At 35.6% G+C, this 25,015-nt stretch overlaps 4 protein-coding genes across 6 annotated transcripts in view; 2 read left to right on the forward strand and 2 right to left on the reverse strand.

The window, feature by feature from the left end:
* Nucleotides 1-2,486: 2,486 nt before the first annotated feature.
* LOC106749179 (stromal interaction molecule homolog) lies at nucleotides 2,487-15,136 on the reverse strand. Its single transcript, XM_014628358.1, has 11 exons — nucleotides 14,391-15,136; nucleotides 14,187-14,326; nucleotides 13,994-14,113; nucleotides 13,810-13,922; nucleotides 13,601-13,716; nucleotides 13,357-13,526; nucleotides 13,107-13,250; nucleotides 12,857-13,024; nucleotides 12,443-12,707; nucleotides 11,958-12,032; nucleotides 2,487-6,936 (listed from the first exon to the last, which is right to left on the reverse strand). Exons 1-11 carry the CDS (start codon nucleotides 14,599-14,601, stop codon nucleotides 6,461-6,463), a joined length of 1,998 nt encoding a protein of 665 aa, XP_014483844.1. The 5' UTR covers nucleotides 14,602-15,136; the 3' UTR covers nucleotides 2,487-6,460.
* Nucleotides 15,137-15,256: 120 nt separating this feature from the next.
* Nucleotides 15,257-19,069, forward strand: LOC106749181 (activin receptor type-1-like). 2 transcript variants are annotated; one of them, XM_014628359.1, is made up of 7 exons: nucleotides 15,257-15,489; nucleotides 15,716-15,912; nucleotides 15,983-16,208; nucleotides 16,428-16,696; nucleotides 16,769-17,406; nucleotides 17,497-17,731; nucleotides 18,008-19,069. In XM_014628359.1, exons 1-7 carry the CDS (start codon nucleotides 15,429-15,431, stop codon nucleotides 18,143-18,145), a joined length of 1,764 nt encoding a protein of 587 aa, XP_014483845.1. In that variant the 5' UTR covers nucleotides 15,257-15,428; the 3' UTR covers nucleotides 18,146-19,069. The 2 variants fall into 2 exon arrangements, with proteins under 2 accessions (XP_014483845.1, XP_014483846.1); XM_014628360.1 differs by having other exon boundaries at nucleotides 15,263-15,489; nucleotides 15,734-15,912.
* Nucleotides 19,070-19,171: 102 nt separating this feature from the next.
* Nucleotides 19,172-21,458, reverse strand: LOC106749182. The gene is made up of 3 exons (XM_014628361.1): nucleotides 21,301-21,458; nucleotides 21,022-21,163; nucleotides 19,172-20,874 (listed from the first exon to the last, which is right to left on the reverse strand). The coding sequence occupies exons 2-3, from the start codon at nucleotides 21,082-21,084 to the stop codon at nucleotides 20,464-20,466; spliced, it is 474 nt and encodes a 157-aa protein (XP_014483847.1). The 5' UTR covers nucleotides 21,085-21,163; nucleotides 21,301-21,458; the 3' UTR covers nucleotides 19,172-20,463.
* A 559-nt stretch (nucleotides 21,459-22,017) lies between these two features.
* Nucleotides 22,018-25,015, forward strand: part of LOC106749172 (DNA repair protein REV1) — a 9,208-nt gene continuing 6,210 nt past the window's right edge. For both annotated transcript variants that reach the window (XR_001374820.1, XM_014628336.1), the window contains exons 1-2: nucleotides 22,018-22,556; nucleotides 22,706-24,044. Coding sequence is in view for 1 of the 2 variants with exons in the window: in XM_014628336.1 (XP_014483822.1) it covers nucleotides 22,500-22,556; nucleotides 22,706-24,044 (1,396 nt within the window). In the remaining variant the exon portion in view is untranslated. The remainder of the gene's footprint in view (nucleotides 22,557-22,705; nucleotides 24,045-25,015) is intronic.

Genomic DNA, 25,015 nt, shown 5'->3' on the forward strand with positions numbered 1-25,015 from the left:
TGATCTTCATATTAATTGATGTGTGTGTGTGTGTGTGTGTGTGTGTGTGTGTGTGTGTGTGTGTGTGTGTGTGTGTGTGTGTGTGTGTGTGTGTGTGTGTGTGTGTGTGTGTGTGTGTGTGTGTGTGTGTGTGTGTGTGTGTGTGTGTGTGTGTGTGTGTGTGTGTGTGTGTGTGTGTGTGTGTGTGTGTGTGTGTGTGTGTGTGTGTGTGTGTGTGTGTGTGTGTGTGTGTGTGTGTGTGTGTGTGTGTGTGTGTGTGTGTGTGTGTGTGTGTGTGTGTGTGTGTGTGTGTGTGTGTGTGTGTGTGTGTGTGTGTGTGTGTGTGTGTGTGTGTGTGTGTGTGTGTGTGTGTGTGTGTGTGTGTGTGTGTGTGTGTGTGTGTGTGTGTGTGTGTGTGTGTGTGTGTGTGTGTGTGTGTGTGTGTGTGTGTGTGTGTGTGTGTGTGTGTGTGTGTGTGTGTGTGTGTGTGTGTGTGTGTGTGTGTGTGTGTGTGTGTGTGTGTGTGTGTGTGTGTGTGTGTGTGTGTGTGTGTGTGTGTGTGTGTGTGTGTGTGTGTGTGTGTGTGTGTGTGTGTGTGTGTGTGTGTGTGTGTGTGTGTGTGTGTGTGTGTGTGTGTGTGTGCGCGCGTGCGTGCGTGCGTGCGTGCGTGCGTGCGTGCGTGCGTGCGTGCGTGCGTGCGTGTCTGTTATTTGGCAGATTTATATTTCTATCGTACGGACGGAGTCGCGCGTTTTGCCGCTGTCAAAGATCACGTAATGGCGACTTGATTTATTCATTTCGCAACGTATAAGTTAATCTCGTTCGCGTAAACAACTTCAATTAGCAACGCCGAAAGGATTAGTCATCGATATGTATTGTAAATTTTATCGAATGGTTTGTTAAAAGTAGTTTATAGTAGTATGTAATGTTGACGAAAATCAAATAAAACCTTCGTGACAAAATATGTTATATTATGATTGATAATCAGCGTTCTTTGGTCGGCGGACAACCTACTCTGCATTTTTTGATGACGGTGTCGTTATGTTGTCGTTGCGCAGATATAATATATGGTAGAAAAGCTGTTATTAAGAATTATAGAATTGGCCTACGAGTTGTCCAATTCGTGAGACAATCAAGAGATTTCTGATGATAAACTGCGGTCGATAATTTCTTACTGTCGCGCTGCTAACATACGAGATGTTAAAGAGATATTCTCATTTGAAACATTATTTTGTAGGTAATTTAAAAAATCTTTTTAACTATAAAATACAGTTCTAAAGTTTTGTACAAATATTTACCTATGATTTAACTATATATAATAATTCTTCTATATATTATCTTCGATATTAATAAAATTATGAAATAATTTTGTACAGAGCTGAACAAGCAGAACTTTTGCTGATATAATTGCCACAATTCCGGACGTTGTAAGTTTCTGCAACTAAAACGGCGAAAAAATTATTAAACTATAAACCTGTGATTATCGTTCTTACCACGATGGGAGGTAAAAATTGATTTTTTTACAAAATGGCTTAAAAGAAAAAACCAATCTTTAACCAGTTCATTTTCAGCTTTGGGAGTCCTTAAGAAATTGAATTATTAAAGATATTGATTTCACATAGTAAAGACATCGTGATAGTTTGTAGGTCAGTATTCACAGTCAGATCCGGGAGGAAAAGTGTATATATAATTATATTTAACTATATAAAATTATATATGAAGTCATATATATATATGGGAAAATATAACTTCGAATATATAATAAATATATATGCTCATACGCACTCATATAAGATTACATATGGAATTATATTAGGTGATCCAGGACAATCGGAGGAGCTGGCATGTACGTATTCCTCATGAAAAAATGAGCCGAAAATGTCTACAGCAAAATGTTGTGATGTCAATAGTTTTTTTTTAGATGAACCTTTGTGGACCATTGATGCATTTGCAAAATGCAATGAATTTTTTAAATATTTCTCTAAGTTTGCTTACGATCGATTCCACCTGTCATTCTTCACGTATAAAAGTGTTAAGGTGATGTTATCGAAAAGTGAATATTCTTTATGAGATATTTCATACTGAAAAATATCAGAATTAAAAGTAATATATCTCAAAAATATTCACTTTTCTATGAGCTTATCCTTTTACATACTGAATGAGCAAAGGAATTGATTTGTGTTAAAAAAAAAAAAAAACTATAATTCCATTAAGAAAAAATGAAGTTGAAATAACCTTGAATTATTGACTGTACAACGAAATTACAACGGTTACTAACTCATGTTCCCCTTCAAGCTCTACAACTTTTGTCTGAATATATTTTCAATTCGACTTTATCATGCGAAGATAAAAAGAGTGATTGATTATAATTCTGTATAATCGGCTCCTGTGCAGCCTTAATGGATAAATCGACAGTGCAACATTCTTTCGGTTTAACACGTCAGTTTCACGGATCTTTCAGTCACAACCTTTCCGTCAAGTCCGTACATGCGCACAAAAGAACACAGTTCATCATAAAACTTGCTGCATTTATTTTTATAAAATGTCACTTTTGTATTACAGGGAAGACGCGCCGTATTCGTGAGCGACATCGCAATAATATATTAAGAATAATTTAAATACGGACGCTAATTAAAAATGTGGCTATTTCTTATCTAAAATATATTCAACTTCGATAAAGATTCGTACGAGGCGCGAAATAACGGCGTAAAAATCCTCAACAGTAACTTGATCGCATACTGTTCAACTAATAGGGTTTCTCACACATTCGGATCTATCGATCATTCCAACAAAAAAAATAATACATAGCGAGATATATAGCCTTAGAAACTGTCCTTTGTAAATATAAAATCATCGTTTCTCGAAATATCCTAAGGAAGAACGTTTTATGGAGAGAGCGCAACTCGATTTTTCTTTTTTCGTCACGAAATCAGATACTGCGGTGAAGCTGACGCATTTTAGTCTCGTATTTCCGTCCGTTTATCTGTTGGTTCAAATAACGTTACTATTGCGGATCTTAAAAATGCGTGCGTATGCGCGCTGCCTATTCTCGTTCAATATTCATTTCGCTCATTAATTTCTCTCTTTGTGCCGCTATTACGTTATTAAAATTTATTGCATTGTATGTGTTTGTTAAAAACAGCATAATACTTTGTCGATGTATTGCTAGCTGTATGTATAAACATTAATACTAACTGCTTTACAGCATGCAAACATGAATACACACTGTTAAAAGATCGATTTTGGATTACATAACCGCCGACGTCAACGACCCCTTCCTCACGGGAGAACCTAGCGATCGGGATCATCTCAACTGTATAACTAACACGATATACAAAAGGTATATTACGTGGAAGGCGCTTCTTATTGTTTCTTATTGATCGACAGTTGTGCGTAACTTTTTATGTAAAAAAAAAAACGCTAGCCTCGCGCTAGAGCAGAAAATTGTCGAGGCGAAGAGTGTTGATCGTCGTTATTACGTGATGCATTGCACAATCGCTAATCTTAACTAATTGTAATCACGAATTATTACTGTGCCTGTGGAATGCGCAGGGAATATTCCTGCCTCTTGTGTGATTCCGCGAGGCGATAAGCACGAATAGAAGAAGAGAAAACAAAAAAGAGAAGAAAGCATGAATATTCCTTCAACACGAATCTTCAGTTAACCGAGATTTAAATGTGTCAGTCTGCTCGCAACAATGACAGATCTTCCGTTGCCGAAATCATTGGGGTAACAGCAATTAAACACCGTTCCTGAAGGTAGACATAAAATGGAAGTTGTCTAACATACTAGAGCGTTATCTGCGAGGAATAATCAGATGTAACACAAATAAGGAAATATAATGCGCCAACACAAACGAGCATAGTGGGAACAATTGTCGTTATTGTGCCTCATATACGCGAGCGTGGAATAATGATAATGATTAGCGAGTCAATAAGATTGAGGATTCCCCAGCCTCGCTACAATACATGTTGAAAGTAATTTGATTCTGAGCTAGCGCATACAAATCGAAAGAAAATCGATCGTCGAAGAACAGAAGTACATTGTTAAAATATATCGTCAAAGCGTACCTATTGTTGCAACCTTCTTCGAAGGAGAAAGGAAACAGAATTTCCAAGATTCGTGAAGCAATCGCCAGTCAATATTCTATGTGACGCGCGCGCGCGCACGCGTGTGTGTGTGTGTGTGTGTGTGTGTGTGAAAAATTTGAAGTGAATTGTGTGAAGAATTTACAAGATGAAAGAACAAAAACGGTTTCTACGTGTCGTATCCTTGCTACAATCTAAAAATTCGTATTGCAATTGGATGCAATTAAGGTGGACTGATTCGAGAAACCCGACGCTTCCTCCGATTAGGATATGTTTTGTCTCCGAAGGGAATAAATCTTCTTTCCGGTGATCGATTAACTCAAACGTTCGCGATAAGATTTCGCATGGTGTTTTATAATTTACTTATTAGTACACGTTATACAAATGTATAAAATTCGTTTTTTTCTTTTCGTTCTGTCGAAGTGCGCCGAAAATTAATTATATATATTATACCAATATATATGGACGGTTAACGGTAAAAATTGGACCGTTTTACGAAGGAACAGCGTGTTATTTCTAACTCGTAAGAATCAATACCACGAGAACGATTCCAAAGTTGAATTTGCGAATTTGTGTCCAGTCTGGTGGGAGTCTATTACACCGATAATGACTTAAACTACGGAATTATATCGCAACAAAGAAAATTAAGCTAATAATAATTATCATTATTATTAACGTTTCCCACCGTAAAAAAATTTTATTTCTTAAAAATGTGTCGCCTGGAGAACATTCAGTTTCTCCCAAAATATATGCCGAAAAAAAGAATATCCTAAACCGTCTCGGTTCCCGTGGTGTGCAGATAGAACGGCTGAAACTGAGCAGAAAAGTCATATTTTGCAAAATTTGCGACAGTTGGTGAGAAATTAATTATTTTATCTGAGCTGAGTCTGTCTAGCACGGGAAAGGGTAGACCAAAGGGTAGAACATTGTATAAAAAAAAATTGTTTACCTCTTAAGGCCTCTTAGCAACGATGAATATCAACTGATTTCTAAAGGCGGAGTAACGAGCGCCATGTGACAGAAGGCTATGCGCTGACAAAAAACATGCCTCTCGTTATCAGTTAATACACTTTGTTATTAGGAGATCTTGAGAAGTAAGCCATTTTTTTTATATAGAATCTAACCTATCCCTTTCCGTGTGCTCATTAATTGAGACAAAATAATTCGTTCCTCACTAACTATTGCGAATTTTGCAAAATGGCACATGACTTTTCTGCTCAATTTCATCTGTTCTACCTGTACACCACGGGAACTGAGAATGATTGGTACACCCTGTGTGTGTGCGCGCGCGCGCGTGTGTGTGTGCGTGCGTGCGCGCGTGTGTGTGGTGTGTGTCACGCGCGCGCGTACGTGTATGTGTGTATGTGTGTATTGTCACAATTAGAACTTTCGAATATATTGCTCGTAAAAAATTTATCTACATCAAACGTCATTTATCAACGTGTATCTACTAATTGGTTTCGTAATAACTATTTTGCGTGCACGCAAATTTGGCAAAACACGAAAAGAACATCTGAGCATCAAATGTCCTAAATCGATCGTTATCTTTTTCATGAGTTTATACGCGCGCGCGCGCGCGCGCGACAGAGAGAGAGAGAGAGAGAGAGCGTGTGTGTCTTGTGTGTGGTGTCACGCTAATAATTTGCTAATAATTACAATTTATCACACAGAAACGTCGCCTCGCATTCGAGATGAAAATGATTATTTCGCCGAAACACAAATAACTGAAGCACGCTTGAAATGTTGTTACGCATTTGTGTCTGGTAGATCTTCTCCATTGTATTAAAATTGGTCTGGTTGTATCCTTTAATATATATTCTTCGCAAGTAGAATTCTTGCGACAAATTCAATAATTGCCCGAAATAGTCGATTCAGCGTAAAAACATATTTTTTGCCGCTATTCTACGATCAATCACTACGACATATATGCATATATTTTCGATCGGATGATCGCGAAGATCTAAAATATGTTTTTCGTGAGTTTAGATTGAATTAACTGCGACAATGGAGTGATTTATCAGGTGAATGAGCGCGGAGAATGCACCGTTTCTCAGCGAAACAATAACTTTCGTCTCGCACTTAGACCTACAAAAGATGCGACCTTCAGGCTTTTGCTCGTTAATTTGCAATGTGATTCCTAACAAAAAGTATTTACAGCGCTACGAATTGCCGAGTCGCAATTCCTGAGATTCAAGCGTTATCACGACTTTTTACAGGCGCCTTTCGTCAGAAATCACGTTACATTTAATTAAAAGCCTATCGCATCGGACTGACAGAATATAATGATTTTATATTGGTAGAATAACTCTTAAGTGCACGTCGCGATTACAACTAATAACTATATAACGGATAACAATTAAGTAACAAAGGACATAATGTGACTAGCGGTTTATCACGTAACTTTAGTTTTGTTCTTCCTAAAGGCAGGAAAGTGTAGCTTCCTGCGCTTTCGTTTAAGCTCGTCGTTGTCTGCGGTAGAATTGGAATCGGTTGAGAGCGTCTCGTCGTCGACTGACATTACTGTGGGTAATTCCCGAAGTAATTTCTTCGCGTTCTTCGTAGTGGCAAGACGATAGCCGCCGGGTCTGTCTGAAACGTCGAGAGAATTTTCCGAGTACGACGTTTTCGGCAGAAACGAGGTAGCTTTGTCCTCATTAAGCAGCATGTTCGTGTCTTGGCTGTAAGAACGTACGATGCTGCCAGTCTTTTCTTTGCACATTACGATCTTCCCGGAGACTCCACCCGACTCATCCGGGCCGTCGCCCAGCACGAAGTGGACGGCCTCGGGCTGCGTATCCCTGTCCGCCTCGCTGCTCGACGAATCCGGCGGCATCGACGACTCTTTCCACCCCGAATTATCCAGAGTACCTGCCGTCAAATAATGCGTAAATGCCTCATTAAAGCTGCTGAAGCCGCTTTATCTACAATGTAATAAACCTTTTGCTCCAAGCACGCTAAATTGTAACAAAAACGTTACCAGACGTCGCGATTCCTAAGATTGGCGAACGCTTTTTGTCCGACATATTTCATTACATTTTATCGCTCAGAGCGAGAGACTTGCTGTACCTATTGTTGATTCGGATCTTAGCATAATCGTTTGTTAGAAAAATAACCGATCGTGGTTGGTCCATTTGATATTACGTCTTAAAACAAGGGGTATCTTAAAACCGGTTCTTTTTGTGACTGGCAACAAACCGCTGTACGATAAAAATAAGTTGGAAAAAAAATGATAATTTAGACTATAAAACATTGTCTTGAAAGTACAGCCACTCTGTTAAGGCTCTTATGTTTACAACCTTGCATTTATCATAAACTATACTTAATATATCAAGGATGGCTTTCACCAGTTAAGTTCAACCGACTAGTCGCCCAATTAACTAAAGTGATCAATACAATTGGTCAATTGACCGTCGGTTATCCTAACTGAAGTTGGTGAAAGCTTAATGCCTATTTCTACCATTACCAGTTTAAATCGACGATTAATCCAACGGAATTAACCAATTAGCTGATCGATTGGTCAAATCCATGAAGTTAGTCGTCGATTTAAATGATGATGGTGGAAATAAATATAGTAAGAAATTAACAAATCGAATTAACACAGTCGAATGTGAGGAGAGTAATCGGCTGTGATTGACCAATTTCTTAAGGCTTAGAGCACTTATTGTAGACTAAAGCAAGGCTGTAGACAAGGACTTTTGTTCTAAGCCTTTTGCTCTGAGCACTAAATTGTAACGTCATTTTTAGCGAAAAGCGTTTTCAGCGTTATCAGACATAGCGATTTTTTCTAAAATTTTATCGTTATCACGACTTTCAGTAGCACAGAAAATGCCTTTTGTTCGAAATTTTATTTCGCTCATAATAAAAGGCTCACTACATCTATTGTAGATCCGGCGGCGAGAAAGAAAACGGCGATATTCGTTCACATCGTAGGAATCGCCCTCTTCTCCATACATTAGTTACGTGGCTACAAATGCACATATCGCATGACGTAGAAATTTGCGGGAAATGAGGCGAATCATCGTTTGATCATGTTCAGAATTACGTATCATGACATTTATCCCGTCAATTTAACTACGACCAATCATCGAGACCGTTCGTTTGACGAGATAAAACTCTGGCGATCAAGGCTCCTCCGAATGTTTTACAGTGCTAGCTATCAACAGTCCGCTTTTGAACATTTTTTCTATCTAAATTATGAGCTCTGTGTAACGTACAGATAGTCACAATTATTAAGTAGCGATCGCCAATTGCAACATAGCGTGATGAATTACCCCTACAGGCGCGTAACATTATTATGAAGTACTTCTGGAATCTTAATATATGGTTATATGTCCATCCACCCTTAATAATATTAGACATATCGATAGAACATTCTTATAATATTAAAAAATATTACATAATACTTTTAGAATATTATTTTAATATTACGTGCTTATAGAAATAGCTTTAACTTACTAGGCATAAGCTCATGTTCAATTCACTCTTATTTAACATTATTTGGGGCAATTTAATTAACATGCTCTAGGCTTTGGAATAATAAGAAATACAATCGGAACACTCGAGTTCGGTACAGGTCATATTAACAAGCCCACATGTTCTTGTTTATTTCACAAGCTTGTATAAGAGTTTATTAATAGCGATTAATAAATATCTTGTACATAAAAAATAACGCCATCGTGTAATCTTTATGAAATAAAAAATGGACTCACTGTGACATACAAATATGCGGTAGGTCAAGACATCAATGTTTCCTTGATAAATATTTAACTGCAGAAAGGTACATATAATTTACCAAGTCATCCAAGGACAATTGATGAGTCGTAGTTAAAAGAGTAACGAGATAGCAATATATTCTTTACAACGAGATATTTTTTTCGTTTCGTTAATACAGCAATATTTATTGTTACATTTCCAACATATTATGTGTCTTCAAACGTGCGTATCAACTTATAAACGAGACATGCGTATAGTAAAAGAAGAATACCAAGTATTTTTCGGATATTCAATTCAATTATTACTAAGATAAATTTTGTATACGTGTGTGTGTGTGTGCGTGCGTGCGTGTGTATATGTGTGTACATATATATAATGCCCGTAATACGTTGATTGTCGATGGGTTCGTACATAATTCTACGTTTGCAAAAGTTCAAAATATAAAATATATATGTCCAATAACGTATTTCGCGATATTTCTCCCCACGATATAAAATCCGTAAAATCTATGTACACTTATAAAACACATATATCATTATTATTTATAATTTTGTACTTTGTGTGTCATGTCAACGTAATTAATATTTCAGATAATAATAAAGTAATTTTTGCATTATTGTCGTTACAGTCAAAACTAAAATAACTGTCATAATGCCATGAACAAATAACAGGAATGTAATTGTACAATTAAAAAGAAAAATTAAGTCACAGGCACATCGTACAGAGATATCTCTTGCGTCTTAAAATTTCTTTAAATTTTTATCACATAATTAAAGTGCTTTATTTTACATAGTATGTCTTGTAATAAGATAATACGATATCTGTTTTAGCACATACAATGGAAGTGATCATATCAAATTACAAAATTATGCAAAAGAAATCTACTCTTAAGGAAGCGCATTGCTTCTAAAAAAGAAGTAAGTAAAATACTTAAGGCGTTATTCAACCATTTTTTATAATTTTTCGAGTATACTTTTTATGTGTAAATAATAAATTGCACATAAAACAGATATATACAAATATGCATTTGTATTTGGCAACTTGTATATATTCCATGCATCAATCACTTATCAATTCAACATTATTTGTCACAACATTATTTTGATCCCTTTTTTTGGTTGACTTATCCTAACTGATACAAATAAGTAACGGGACGCATATTTTATCGTTTTTATATATTCTTTGTAAGTAACCCCTATAAACATTATATAGAGCTGAACATGGTTCTCTTATATTCCTTAGTAAAATATCGAATTTTATACAAATATGGCATACATTGACACTGCAATAGCCGCAGCATCATCTAATTACTACTTCCCCATGATCTATTAAAGATTAACATACACGAATAAAACGTATTCATCCGTTCTATGGATATGTCATTGATTTTACTGTATACTGATTACGATGTACACTTAAGGCACATGATATTTTAATGAAAATTATGGAAACGTTACTGTAAACGTTTGTTATTTTGGCACAAAAGTATATTAAAGCTATAAAAAATATACCTTCTCTACAATATTATTAAACACAAAAAATATTTCGTTAGTGAACTATTGTCAGATCAAGTTCAATGTCATATGAGATATATGAGATGTCCTATTTCTAACTGTATGTATATATACACACAAGGTGATTAATCTTAACAGGCAAATATTTCGGAAAATATGAAAGGTGTGGAAAAATGTTTCAGATAAGAATTGTAGAGTTTGAAGGGGGATATGAAACGGTGACCTCAACTTCGACAGTGACCTTCGACGGTAACCTTGACTTGTATAATCAATAATTCAAGGTTATTTCAAAGTCAACTTTATTTCTTTAAATAGAATCATATAGATTTTTTTTATCAATTCCTCTGTTAATTATACGTATAAAAGTACTAGGCTAAGTTAATCTAAATACAAATATTTTTCGAGTTATTTCACTTTTTATTTTGGTACTTTTCAGTAGAAAATATGAAATATCTCATAAAATATTCCTTTCTCGATATCATCATCTTAACACCTTTGTATGTAAAATGGCAGGTGGAATCGATCGCTGTAAGCAAACATAGAGAAATCATTTAAAAAATTCATTGCTTTTTGCAATGATTAATGCAAGTAATCGATTTCTCTCATATTATTATGCAAAAAAATGTTTAGGTAATGTTACCAAAAAGTGAATATTTCATGAGATATTTCATATCTCTCGTACTAAAAAATATCCGAATAAAAAGTAAAATAATTCGAAAAATATTCGTATTCAGATGACCTTGCCCTAGTACTTTTATACGTGTAATTAACAGAAAAATCGATAAAAAACTATGATACTATAAAAAAAATTGAAGTTGACCTTGAAATGATCTTGAATTATTAACCCTTTGCACTCCGCTGTCGCCGTAGCGGCGACATGGTTGTTTTGCTGCTTCGGCACTTTAAGAAATTTTAAGTCCTAAAATTTATGTTTTTCTTTTATAATATAAGTTAGAATATGTTTTGTTATAAAATAGCTAAGAAATAAAAATTTTGTTTTATTGAAACGACTCTATTTTTCTTCTACATCATAGGTATGTACTTGGAACTAATAGCCTCTATGCATTACTAGGCTGGAGTGCAAAGGGTTAATACTGTACAACGAAGTTAAGTTCACCGTTTTATGCCCTCCCTCCCTCCCAAAAAAACCCTACAACTTTTATCTGAAACATTTTCCCGTATCTTTGATATTTTTCGAAATATTTGCTTGTTAAAATTAAAATGGATCACCCTCTGTATATATGTTTCCCTCGGAAACTATGTATTGAATGGAAAGAAGTGCTTTTAAAGGATTAAAAGAAAGGCACGTTATTGTGTATACATAATAGGAACGTCAGAGAGAATAATTTTAAAATTACTTTTAACTTTATTTTTTATAAAATATATATTCTTGTTTATTCTTTTTTTCACGTTAATTGTTCGCGTCGTCAAAAAGAGAATTTTGCGATGTTTACCATTAATCACTAATTTCCGTTGATACGTACGAATTTACGGATTAAAACAGGACACCTATATATATATATATATATATATATATATATATATATATGTCCATACGTTACATATATGTAACGGATGAACTGGCCACAATATGGTATTTCAGAATGATGTGATCATCGATACGTCAATCTAAGTACTCATGTGAATCCGTATCCAGCTTACCTGCAACACCGACCGTAGATGGTGTATACACAGAACTTGCCTCATCATCTAAATCATCTTGGCTACTGAGTCGTCCTATAATATAATATATATAAATCATTTAGAATTTTGCGAAATTATAGAGCAAGCATTTTCTATCCTAATTTTTGCAACTAAAAGTTCCAAGCGAGGAATAATTATAAACGATTATTTTGCTGCAGCTTATATATACATGATATATATATATTATATATATATATATATTTATTTATTTATTTATTTATTTATTTATATTTATATGTATATTAATGTTATCCAAAATTCGATATAAATATATTCTGAACATTCTTTTATTGAGAAAAATGAGATTACGATATGAAAATATTGTATAATGGCATTAGAATGCAAAAATATATGAACACATAAAAATGCACAAAAAAATGCACAAAAATGTATAAAGTGTATTATTAATTATAAATAGTGTATTTCATAATAATATTAAATACCTCTGAATCCAAGACCTCTACCATTAGGTGTTCCTCTGTATAAAACTGTTTCTAAATAGCTTAATCCATTATTGTTGATTATATTAAAACCGCAAAGAAGTTCAATTTGTTTCCAACGATATACTCTTTCCTGAAGCTCGGCTGTTACTTCATTCAGGGCAGTTCTCGCTTCAACAATACTCTTGTCAACTTCGTCGATGGATTTCCCATGAGTGGATACAAAAGCGCCCACCAAGCTGGAACGTTTCTTCCGCAATTTTTCGCACTATAAAATAATGCGCAAAATTTGTTTCTAATAGGGATATTATAAATGAAATGTTTATTCAAACTTGATGATTAATTATGAAACACAATATGACATATGCAACATGAATCTTAGATTATTATACATTGGAAAATATTTAATAGTTTTACCGCTTCTCGTGCTTGTTGAAGTTGCTTTTCAGCTGCTATTTTCTTTTTTGTATATGCTTTGTTTTCAATTTCATGAGTTAATTGCAACCAATGTTGTAGCCCAGCCGGTGGTGACCAACATCTATCTTCAAGTTCACCCTCTGCCCGTTGCAACTCTAGTTTTAACATCTGCACCAAATATACATAAATTGATTAAAATAAAATTATTTTACCATCCGTGTGTGCACAAATTATAAGTGACAGAGTTCACCTCAATTTCTGCTTTTAATTGCGATACTTCGAGATCCGAATACGAAGTATGTAATCCCAAACTTTCATCTTGTAAACGTTTCTCTAGATTCTGTTTTTCGGTAGCTGTGCTCTCTTGTTCCATCCTTGCCCTCTCCAATTCTTTCTACAATTAATTATAGTATAAGGTTAATAAAAGTCTTACTATAGTGAAGGACATTTATTATATAGGATCAATATGTTTTAGACATATTAATTAAAAAAAGAAATACCTGTAAATCTTCCAGTGCAAGTTCTGCCTTATGTAAGCTTTCCATATCTTTCATCATTCTATGAAGATGCTTCTGCGAGTTCTTCTTCTGTTGATATGCGTACCAGCATCCAATAAGTGCTCCAAATAACAACGTGACCAAAACCAAGTCTTTAACACTATGTCCAGCATCTATTAACAATTAAATGCAGTAAACTGCCTCCGAGTGAAGGATATATTTTGATATGACAACACTAGGCAGGTACCTTTGGGGGGTCCAAAAAGAACAACATCCATCGCTTTTAAGGCAATTTTTTGTTTATGGATGGGATCTTTGATACCCAAAACATTGCTAAGATATTGCATATTGTTCACAGCCAATCTACAAAATAAATTGTTCAATAATTGCAGTAGCAAATTAAAATATAAAAAAACTGTCTTAATAGAAAGTATCGCGCTTGGATAATGAACTTACCGAGGAAGCGTGGCACCTGTTACACGGTGTTGTATGAAAGTAGGAACATATTGCGGAAGCTCAACATTGGAAGTTAACCATTCTGATGTTTGTTCTATAGTCCAATTGTGAACCTAATATTTGAAAACATTATAATTCTCAATATTTATAATAATTTTGATATAAAAAGATCCTGTCGTATTACTTCAGATCGTAACCAAGCCTCCCAAAGTTCTCGTACACTAATGTGCATGTCATCATTATGATGGAAAGCTCTTTGTCTGCGCTCGTAACCAGCCTCGTATTGCAGCTCTTCTCTCAGGAACTGTCAAAGCATATTGATTTTATTCCCTGTGCATGAATGTAGTATATATATATATATATATATATATTCTTACATCGTCGGATTCAGACAAATCAACATTTCCATTAGCGTCATCGTCCAGCTGACTGTGAAGAGATTTTATAGCCTCTAAACCTAGTCGATCGTGAGAAGCCATCGTGATGCAGGCTAAGTCGTCGTTACAGGTGTCCGTGGCTGAAATAAGTTGGTAAAGCGCATAGAAGTATGATTGATGATTGCAAAAGTTCCAACGACTTACTGGACTCATGAGCCACTGCCTGAGCCAGTCCATCAGTGAGGGTAGCGGAGAATGCTGTTATCTTGGAATGTGAAGTGCTGGAAGCACCGGCGGTCTGGAAAGTAGGGGTAGAATCGAGAGCTCCGCCGCTGGCCGATACCGTATCGATGGGCCAATAAAACAAATGAATTCCCAGTAGTATAAGCGTGTCAACGTTCACGGATGTTCGCATTTTAGGTTAGCTCCAGCTTCTTACTGATGCCTTTCTCGCGCGACACAACAGATCCGCGAACTCGGCGCGGGATCGGAAACTCTCTTTAGCCCTCTTCTCACTTTCGATTCGCAAATATATTCAAGGTTACAATTATCTGGGCTGACAATATACCTCAACGAAAGTGCATAACAAGCGTGGCCGATTATGAATAAGACAGCTTCATAACTATACCACTCGCTAATATTATTAGCTTCATAAAGGCAGGTTCGAACCTTAGTTACATGAGAATATTTGATTGCCGTGTTAAATGAGTCGAATTAAGTACACTGCTGTCCCGAATCAGATGTTTCATCAAGGCCACTAATAGTGTTTCGCACGATTAGGACCAATTCTCATGTGTGCTCGGTTGTCATCCGTGTGATTAGACGATAATCACAAACAAATGCACAGAAGCAGGTATTATTACCGCACAACGTAGATGTACGTAAATCTGCGAGATAACTGAATAACATGTCGTAAAATTAACATTGTATCGTAGGATGACCATTCGAACGGTCGGGAAACGGTTGATAATGTCGGCATTGCAATTATCATCGGACTTGCAATCATGCAAAGCTGTCGGTCTTCAATAATATTTGCTCGGTGACGATAGTCTTACCATAGAATGATATACCGATGTCTACTGTGGTTCCGAGAAAAAAAGGCACAAATAATGGACGTATCGCACAAAAAAAATATTTTCCGTTTATAATGGAGAGCGACATGAGGCTATTGAGCGCGATCACGGGAGAAACGGTTTCAATGTAATTTGAGTCGAGTAGTCTAGTGTTTTGACGCGCATAGAAATGGCGGATGTTATATTTATCACGTATTTCGTACTCTTGTTGACATTCAGATTATGTACAGGTATGGGAATAAAATGTCGCAAATCATACTCACCGTGCGCTGTAAATTTCGAGTAGAACTTCAACCTTTCGTTATGTTTGAATTTTTACAGTTTTGAATATGTGCTTCTGTGTATTATGCTGGCTTTAACATTCAAAGTTTCCAACAATGTCCCAGTATATTTCTTTTTTTTTTTACCAATTCCTATCGTCATCGAACGTTTATTTCTATTCATTGTGATATGTAGTTTACATTGGTTTTCCAGGCGAAGGAGATATTATTGCATTACAGGAACATGATACTTCCTTTGACGAGGAACCAAATTTGTCTGAACCATTAGATCATAATTTTGGCAGCAGTACAGTTGGCCAAAAGCGTCTTAAGTGCCATATATGTGATGATGCCGAATGTTTGCCACCTCGCATCTGTGAAAATGCAATCACTGTAAAGATTCTTTGTTTCTTTCTTATTGATTTCTCTTTCTGCCGTGTAACTTATCCACTTTGCTTGACAGTGTTGGAAATCTAGGGTAAGAGAGGAAGATGGCACAGAATATGTTAGCCGTGGTTGTTATACAACTGAAGATCATAAGAAGTTTATGTGTAACAGAGAAGAAAATGTCGAACATGCAGAGGAACGTATTAGAAACCTACGAGGTGGTGTTCAATACTCTGTAGAATGTTGCCAAGAAGACTTTTGTAATGTTGGACCATATCCTGTATTGCACGATTATTCAAACAGTAAGACATGTTTTTATTAACATTTTAACTGTTCGGATGATTTATTTCACATCTTCATATTCAGAACATTTTTACATGTAAAATGTCAATTTATATTAATAAACGGTAGCATATTGACTTTTTACAAGAAATTTTTCATCGAGATGTGACAACAGTTGTTATAAGTGGATAAGAAAATGATGGAATTTGTTAAAAATAGTTTTTGTATATTGTTTTCAGATTCCAACAGAGAATATTACGTACTGAAATTAACGTTCGCAATACTTGGATCTGTGGCTGGATTATTCATCGCTGGAGGGTTCCTCTTATGCCTATTGACGCACCAGTTGCGAAGGAAAGAGTCAATGGCGCCGCATCAAAACGAGCTGATGATAGATTCCGACATCGAGCCTTCCATGTTACATTTCTCGTTTCCTTCCTCAACACCATCCGCTTCTTATCATCCGCACGAGCTTAGAGCAACTGCCGCCGGTGATAGTACGCTTAAAGTACGTAAAGTGGCGCGTCGTCTCTTTACATCTTGCACCGTAACGCAGATGTTATGTAATTCTAATTTTCAGGAGTACTTAGATGGTCGAAGTCTAACCAGTGGCTCCGGTTCTGGATTGCCTTTGTTGGTGCAGAGAACCTTAGCCAAGCAAGTAGCTCTGGTAGAGTGTCTCAGTAATGGTAACAGCAGTTTCGGTGGGGAAGTATGGCGAGGTGTCTGGCATGGCGAGAGTGTCGCTGTGAAGATCTATTTTTCACGGGATGAAGCTGCCTGGGCACGAGAAACCGAGGTTTATTCAGAACTTTTGCCGTCCAGACACGACAATATCCTAGGATACGTTGGTAGTGATATGACCAGCAGGGGCAGTTGCACTCAACTATGGCTGGTGACGCATTATCATCCGCTCGGCTCGCTCTTCGATCATCTCAATCGATCGCCGCATCCGTTAACGCATCATCAGACGCTCAATATCTGCGTTGGTATCGCTAACGGTTTGCTTTATCTGCATACGGAGATTCATGGTACCAGAGGTAAGCCAGCCATGGCCCACCGTAACCTCAAGTCGAAAAATATCCTGGTTAAAACCAACGGTGGCTGCGTGATCGCCGATTTCGCATTAGCGACCACGCAGGATCGCCTCTCGGCGGAAAGAGTCGACTTGCGGCAAGGAACGAAGCGTTACATGAGCCCTGAGATTCTTGAACAAACGTATGTTGACTCAAGTTTTTACTTTATACCGGTTATATAAGAAAAAAAGTCTATGCAGACGTTGAAAGTGTTTCTCTACGTTGTTTTTAGGATGAACGTCGAATGTTTAGAGAGTTTCAGACGAGCAGACGTCTATAGTTTAGGACTGATATTGTGGGAGGTTTGTCTCAGATGTATAAGTAACGGCGTAGTTTTGGAGTACGCGATGCCGTACAGCGAATGGTTATCAAGCAGTAATCAAGAGCCCTCCGTAGAAGAAATGCGTAAATTAGTCGTGTTCGATCAGCGAAGGCCACCTCTTCCGAATAGGTGGCATTCTGACCCGGTAATTCTTCTCTTGTCAACGAGACTAAAAGCAAAGATAGATCCCAATTATTCAGGGTTGCCACATTTTCCTTAAAAAGGAAAATGGAAATATCAAGGAAAGATATTAAGAACAATTCCCTTAAATGCTTTCTGCATCTTCCAAATACTCATGAATTTTCCGTCGTCGGCAAGTTCGCCTGAGAAGCATGGAAAAGCCAGGGAACTTCATTTTCTGTGGCAACCCTGTTATTATTAATGCTTGAATATTTTTGTAACAATTACGCTTCCATTACAGACATTGGCTGGGATGGGAAAATTAATGCGGGAGTGTTGGCATGGCAAACCAGCAGCCAGGCTACCCATTCTCAGGGTAAAGAAGACACTCGTTAAATTAGCAGCTAGTGATTCTCGTGTTCATTTACCTCTCGACTGACCAGCGTTTTTTCACTTTACCGAACTCCTTTTCATCTGTGTATTTATTACTGCTGCTTCAGCAACTTATCATGCACATTATAAGTTCGATCATCATCATTGATATCCATACGTTATCAAACTATTATATCAGGAGAAATATGAAAAAAAATATCGTATATTGACATATCGAAGCAACGATATTAATAAGTTTGTTAATGTTTGGCATATGGATTTTGTTGCGTTACGTTTTGCCATTGTTATAATCCTGGAATAATGATAGTTTAAGTATACAATTTTGCAGGGATCAAATCATCCGAAAATATTGTTAACTCTATGGTGCAGCCCTGATTGTTCGTGAAATTATTAAAAAGAAAATACGCGTAGAAACATTTTACGTTGTAATCTATGTAAAGCATACTATGACAATTTGACTTTCTTCGTTATAATTAATTTCTTGCAGAAATCACTGCTTTACAATCGATGTATTTTTGTTTAGTGGTCGAAATTTTTTATTGGGTGTACGCTATATATACGTAACGCTGTTAAGGTTCCTGTTCCCTCGCCGCGACTATTTTCATTAATGACATCGAGAATGTGAGAAAATATATTCTCAAAATTTTTACAAAATGTAAAAAGAAATAAATCTAAATTAATAAAAATTGATTTAAAATAAAATGTATTAATTAATTAGTAAAGTAATTCTACTTGTAATTTCTTCTTGTAATTAATTGAGTTAATCATGAAATTCAATTAAAACAGAAAGTTTAAAAAATATATAAAGTAATCCAGAACTTTCCCTTTGTTTCGATTTCTGAATCATTTAAATCTGCGTAATCGATGAAAAGTATCATTTTATGGATTTTTTCTTCAACATATTTTGTAAGAACTTTGAATTTATATTTTCTCGACTTTCTCATGTCATCGATCAACATGACCGCGCGGCCTGTAACCAGAAGCCTTAATTCTACAGTTGGAATGCGTGCGAATTAGAAATAATAATAGGAGTATTTTATTTAACGACACATCATTACGTTACTTTTATCGCTTTTTTTTTTTTTAATAGTCTTGATATGACTGGCTTGTTTTCACATATGAAAACACATGCCTTGTAAATGAAATTATTGGAAACCGTGAACGAAACTAAAAATACAACATTATTAGTTCCAACAAGTAAATTTTTCCTTATGAATTAAAAAAAATTTTTTTTAATTTTATTCTGAAATGAAAATTATTTTCTTTATAAAAATTATTCAAGGCAATTATACTATATAACAATACAATAGTATCAACAGTTCGAACAAATAATCAAACTATATTTGTAAATATGTATTAATAGCCGTCATTATTATACAGAATGTTAAAAAAATGTCGGAATATCTCGAATCCCGAGAATGTCGAAATATCCCGACAGGATATCTTGTAAGCCAAGTATTTGTGAAAGAAATATTTGAAGCAAAAATTGTCAAGTTTTAAAAGTTCTATTTAACGGAAATTTGACAACTCTTTAAGAAAATATTTATTCAAAAATGTATTTTTTATGAAGTACTTGAACGTCTCGCAACTTATCGTACACCTCTGATTTGAAACAACTATCTCGAATATCCCCAAAGATATTTGTGAAAAACAAAAATATTTTAGACTTTTTTTTTTCCAAGAGTGCTACTTAACTCCCTATTTAAAATTCTTCCCCAACTTTCCAAATTCCCCCCAAGGGAGCAGGACATATACTAGAATAATATCGTTATATGGATCTCTCGAAATTTTAAGATTTTTTCAAACATTTCTCTCGAAAACTTTGTTTTTAAGATATCTTGCCATGTCGAGGCACTTTTTAAACAACCTGTATGTATATATATATATAGCACTAATATTATCTATAATTACTATTAATATATGTGTGTGTGCGCGTGTGTGTGTGTCACATATTGATAATAATTATATGTAATATTAATGCTATAATTAAATCATTATCATCATCGTCATCGTTATACCATTAACGTCGCATTACTTTTCTCATAGAATCATTGGCAAATTATAAATAAAAGTAGTTGGTAATGTAAAAAGTGGTAGATATGGAATGAAACATGATGTTTCGAACATAATACGAAAGCAAGTAAAAACAGAAATATCTTTGTATACAACATATAATTTTATTGCTTTCATACTGAATGTGTTTGTGTATAAATAATCGATGCACTGTTACAAGAAATGAAAAACATACATAATAGCAGTTAGTCTAATCAGACATAAAACAATTATTGTACAAAGATTTGTATGTAACAAATACTATATATACAAACTTACCATAAATACGTCAATATATATTTTATTTCAAGATCAATTATTTTCCTGAAGTGGTAATGACAGCAACTTCTCCAACAATATACTGTTACATGAACTATGAGTACCAATGCATTGTTCGAAAAATTCACAGAGATGTGATGGATCGTTCATGTGCAGTAAAATTATAAATGCATATTTCCACACAAGGGGCTCTAAATCATTAGGATACTCGAGAAGTTTAGGAAATAAATTTAATGCATGCTTCCAGTCTTGACGTGCAATATACATTTGCATTTCCGACAATGCTAAACTTTTGGAAAATCCTACGATTGACATCCGTCTTTTTTTCTTGTTATTCTGAAAGCTTTTGCAGTAAAAAGTAATTTTGCTATTGCTTGCAACTTGATTTTCTTTATGTCTTTTTGTTTTAGTGTTACTTTTTATGATAAGTTCTATAGCTTTTTTCTGAAACACAGAAATTATAATATTTTAACTCATATATATATATATATATATATATATATATATGAATTATATATATAATTATGATATATATATATATATATATTTATACATATAAACAATATTACAGTACTATAACAAAGAACATACCATATTGTGCTTCTTAATTATTCGAGCTGACTTCAAATCATGTGGCATGCTGGTCGTTGACATGTGACGATAATCGTTTCTTCTTATTTTTCCACAGATAATTACTTTGATGTTAATCTGATGTATGAAACTTCCTTGCCAACTGCAATAAAATTTTATCTGTATATATATTTTTAACGTATGTATCTTTTAAAACTTTGGTTTATATATCAAAAGGACGAGATGTATTTTTATCAGAAGTAGAATCTGTATTAAAAAAATATATATATAACTGCTTACATAATTATGTATTATAGGTGCGTTCGAGGAGATATTACAGCTTAGGGCTATAAACGCAAACACTACTAATGTAGAGTCCTAGATATTCACTCATTTACTCAGTAGTGGTTCCAGGGTGGACCTAGAGAATATTCCCCAACACCACTCAGCGAAAAAGGATATCTAGGTTGTGGTAGATGAAAAGCGACTGCGGTGCGATATAACGCCATCTTGTTTCTCCGCATATGACATGAATATTGGTTCTTTTTAGTTGAACCGAAGCAATAAATTAGTACGAAACAAAATATATTTGTTTATGCAACTAAAAAGAACAGAACCATAAGAGACCAAAGGAACCATAGGAGATCAAAGCAGGTTAGCCACTCTCAGAAGCTGGTTTATGAATTATAAAAAAGAAAACGATAGAAAATGACGCCCAGGCGGCCATGTGTTGGAATTGGCGAAAAAGTTAATTGTGTCAAGCTGTGGCTTGACATAATTCATTCGCAGGTGGAAATAATATAAATCACGTGATTTAGCTAGCCAATCAGACGATTCCCTTCAATGTCGCTTCTCTATTTATCTAGGGATCTATATCGCGCGCGTATCTGACCAATCGCGGACGTTCCGCTCGGAAAGCTTCGTTCTCACGAAGCACCAATCACAAGACTGTTTAGATGAAGGAAATAACATTTCGTGATTGACCATCCGCATAAGTATATTGGCTACACTTGCCGCGCGACAAAATAAATTTCCAGTTCTCGTGAAAAAAACGGCACGTTGATTGGCTACCGCGTCGCTTTTTTTCTCACTTATCGCACCAGTTCAGTTATAAAGAACGTATCGTTCAGCAGAATATCCAACATGTTGCGACTCATCCGTTGCATTCCACTTACTGAACACAGCGAATGATGAGAAAAACGATGACGTCATTTTTCTTATTCTTATTTTTCATATACCGGTTTATGGAAACAGTTGACAGTTTTATTATAACTCAGTCATAAATAATAGGTTTGAAAATAAATTTAAGATCGTTAATAATGACTCGAATTATGATAGGTCAGAATTCATGAGGAATACGTACTGTTTATTTAAAAATTGAGGAAATTTTGAGAAGACGATTGTAACACCATATAACCCGATGAGTTCTTTTTCAGTGCCTCCGATATATAATTATTATTAATAAGGAACTGTCGCGCGTCTGTGATAAAGTTATAATCATGTCAAAAAAAAGAAAAAGGAATTATGCTTGGAAAGAAACTGGCTTTGAGGAATGGGTAAATATATAAACAATATATTGCTGTTAATTTCTTCATTTTGTTATTAGTATTACGAGTTGTTTACTAAATTCAATGTATAAATTGCGATCTTTTCTGAGATAACTAATTAATGTGTACTTCTTATTTTTCAATAATGAATATTTCAGGGTGGTTATATGGCTGCTAAAAAAGTTAAATTAGAGGAGCAATTTCTTGGTACGGTCAACAAAGAGTTCAAAGAATCGTCGAAATTATTTGAAGGAATTGCAATATTTGTGAATGGTTATACGGATCCAACATCTGATGAGCTCAGACGTTTGATGATGATGCATGGTGGATTATTTCACCATTACATACATCCTAAGTTCACAACTCATATTATAGCGTCCAATCTACCATATTCAAAAATAATGTCATATAGAAAAAGCCAGAATCCAATCCCTATATGCAAACCACAATGGATCACTGATAGTATAGCAGTTGGGAAAGTCTTGAACTTTCAGAATTATTTACTTTACTCTAACACTGATGCACTTCAGTTGGCATATAAATTAAATGTCAAGAACGTCAACATTGAGTCAGCTGTGCGTGACAGAATGAACATTGAAACAAATACTATTGACAATGAAAGCGGTGCAGCCAATATACCGAATGAAGGTACAAGTAAACAGAACAAGGTGATTCTTCAATCTTCAAGCACAAAAACTACAAGGTCTACAAAGGACGCAGGATTCCTGTCGGCGTTTTACAGTAACTCGAGATTGCATTACATCGCCACCATGGGGACTACTTTCAAAGATTATGTCAATGAGCTGAGAGATAAAAACGATGGTACATTCCTCGGGCTTGAGTGTTTGACAAAATCGAAGAAAGCGACTTTAGCTGAATCCGAAGATGATACAATTGGCAAAGAAGCAGGCAACAAGCAGAGAGTTATAATGCACATCGATATGGACTGCTTCTTTGTCTCTGTGGGTATCAGAAACAAGCCGAAATTACAAAGCCTGCCGGTAGCGGTGACGCACGGCAATGTGATGAATCACAATGGCAAAGAGGAGCATGGATCGATGTCGGAAATAGCTTCGTGCTCATACGCGGCGAGGAAGGTAGGCGTGAGGAACGGTATGTTCCTGGGAGAGGCGCTGAAAATGTGTCCAAACCTAAAGACCATTCAGTACGACTTTGAAAGATACAAGGAAGTCTCTTATGTGTTATACGACACCGTGGCATCCTACACGCTGAATATCGAGGCGGTGAGCTGCGACGAGATGTACGTGGACTGCACGAAGGTACTCGAAGCATCTGAGCTCTCACCGTTGGAATTTGCGAGCGTGATCAGAGAAGAGATCAAGCGGAAAACAGGTTGCCCGGTTTCCACTGGCTTCGGTAACAACAAGCTGCAGGCGAGGTTGGCCACGCAAAAAGCTAAACCCGATAATCAGTTCTATCTAGGCGGTCCAAACGCGGAATCGTATGTCCGGACCCTCAACGTAAGAGATCTACCTGGTACATTTTAGTGTTTCCTTAATCATCAAAAACATGTGTCTTGCGAGGACGAAATTTTTATTAAGGGTGCATTTGAAATGTTATTTGTAAATGATTTTTAGAAATTTGCTTTGAAAAAACTACAAGACATGCACGAAGTGCAATTCTGAAGTGTTGGACAAACATTTGCCTATGTTTTAACCAGATATATATATAGTAATACACAGTTCTACACATTAGTATCTTCAATACTAATAAAGTTATGAATAATTTTGTGCAGCGTTGAACGAAAGTTTCGCTTGCCATGATTCCGAACCTTCCCGAAACGGCGAGAAAGTGATTAATCGTCTATAAATTTGTGGCTATCACAATGGAGAATAAATATTGATTTTTGACAAAGTGACACGACTTGGAAAGGAAAAATCAATTGTTGACTTTTTCAGTTTTAGGAGTCTTTAAAAATCGAAATATTAAAGGGCTTGGTCGTAGTAGAGATGATAGTCACAAGTTTATTAATTTTTTTTACCGTTTTAATTTCAGAAGTCTACAACGTTCGCAGAATCATATTCACCAACGCTGTCGCGTCCAGCACTGACGAAATAATTTTACTAATATTGAGGATAATGTGTAGAAATTATATATGTATATATATACAGGGTGGACCATTTTAATCCATCCAGTCGAATATTTCGAAAATCAAGCCCGGGAGAGAAAAATTTTTCAGACAAAAGTTGTTTGGTTTCGAGGGGACCATAAGACGGTACCATTGGTTTGACCTTAAAGAATTATTTGAAAGTCACATGAAGGTCACCTCAATTTTTTAATGGCATCCACTATTTTTTATTACATATTCTTGTAGCTAACCTCGAGAGCTTTCCAAAACACTATAATGAAATGTTTCTTCATTGAGTACTTTTCGAGTTATAAAGCTCCAAAGTTGCAATAGGAATTAATAGGAATTAATAGTCTGTAGATACAATTGGATATTTAGG

This window comes from Dinoponera quadriceps, unplaced genomic scaffold (assembly GCF_001313825.1).
Source record: "Dinoponera quadriceps isolate SergipeBrazil2010 unplaced genomic scaffold, ASM131382v1 scaffold3196, whole genome shotgun sequence".
NCBI lineage: Eukaryota > Metazoa > Arthropoda > Insecta > Hymenoptera > Formicidae > Dinoponera > Dinoponera quadriceps.

Coding starts and splice junctions, on each gene's coding strand:
- LOC106749179 (XM_014628358.1), bottom strand. CDS start 14,601: ATGCGAACATCCGTGAACGTTGACACGCTTATACTACTGGGAATTCAT. Junction 13,923..13,993: donor AGGCTTGGTTACGATCTGAA/GTAATACGACAG, acceptor TTCAAATATTAG/GTTCACAATTGGACTATAGA. Junction 13,717..13,809: donor ACAGGTGCCACGCTTCCTCG/GTAAGTTCATTA, acceptor TTTATTTTGTAG/ATTGGCTGTGAACAATATGC.
- LOC106749181 (XM_014628359.1), top strand. CDS start 15,429: ATGGCGGATGTTATATTTATCACGTATTTCGTACTCTTGTTGACATTC. Junction 16,209..16,427: donor ATTGCACGATTATTCAAACA/GTAAGACATGTT, acceptor TATTGTTTTCAG/ATTCCAACAGAGAATATTAC. Junction 17,407..17,496: donor CCTGAGATTCTTGAACAAAC/GTATGTTGACTC, acceptor CGTTGTTTTTAG/GATGAACGTCGAATGTTTAG.
- LOC106749182 (XM_014628361.1), bottom strand. CDS start 21,084: ATGTCAACGACCAGCATGCCACATGATTTGAAGTCAGCTCGAATAATT. Junction 20,875..21,021: donor TAATTAAGAAGCACAATATG/GTATGTTCTTTG, acceptor TCTGTGTTTCAG/AAAAAAGCTATAGAACTTAT.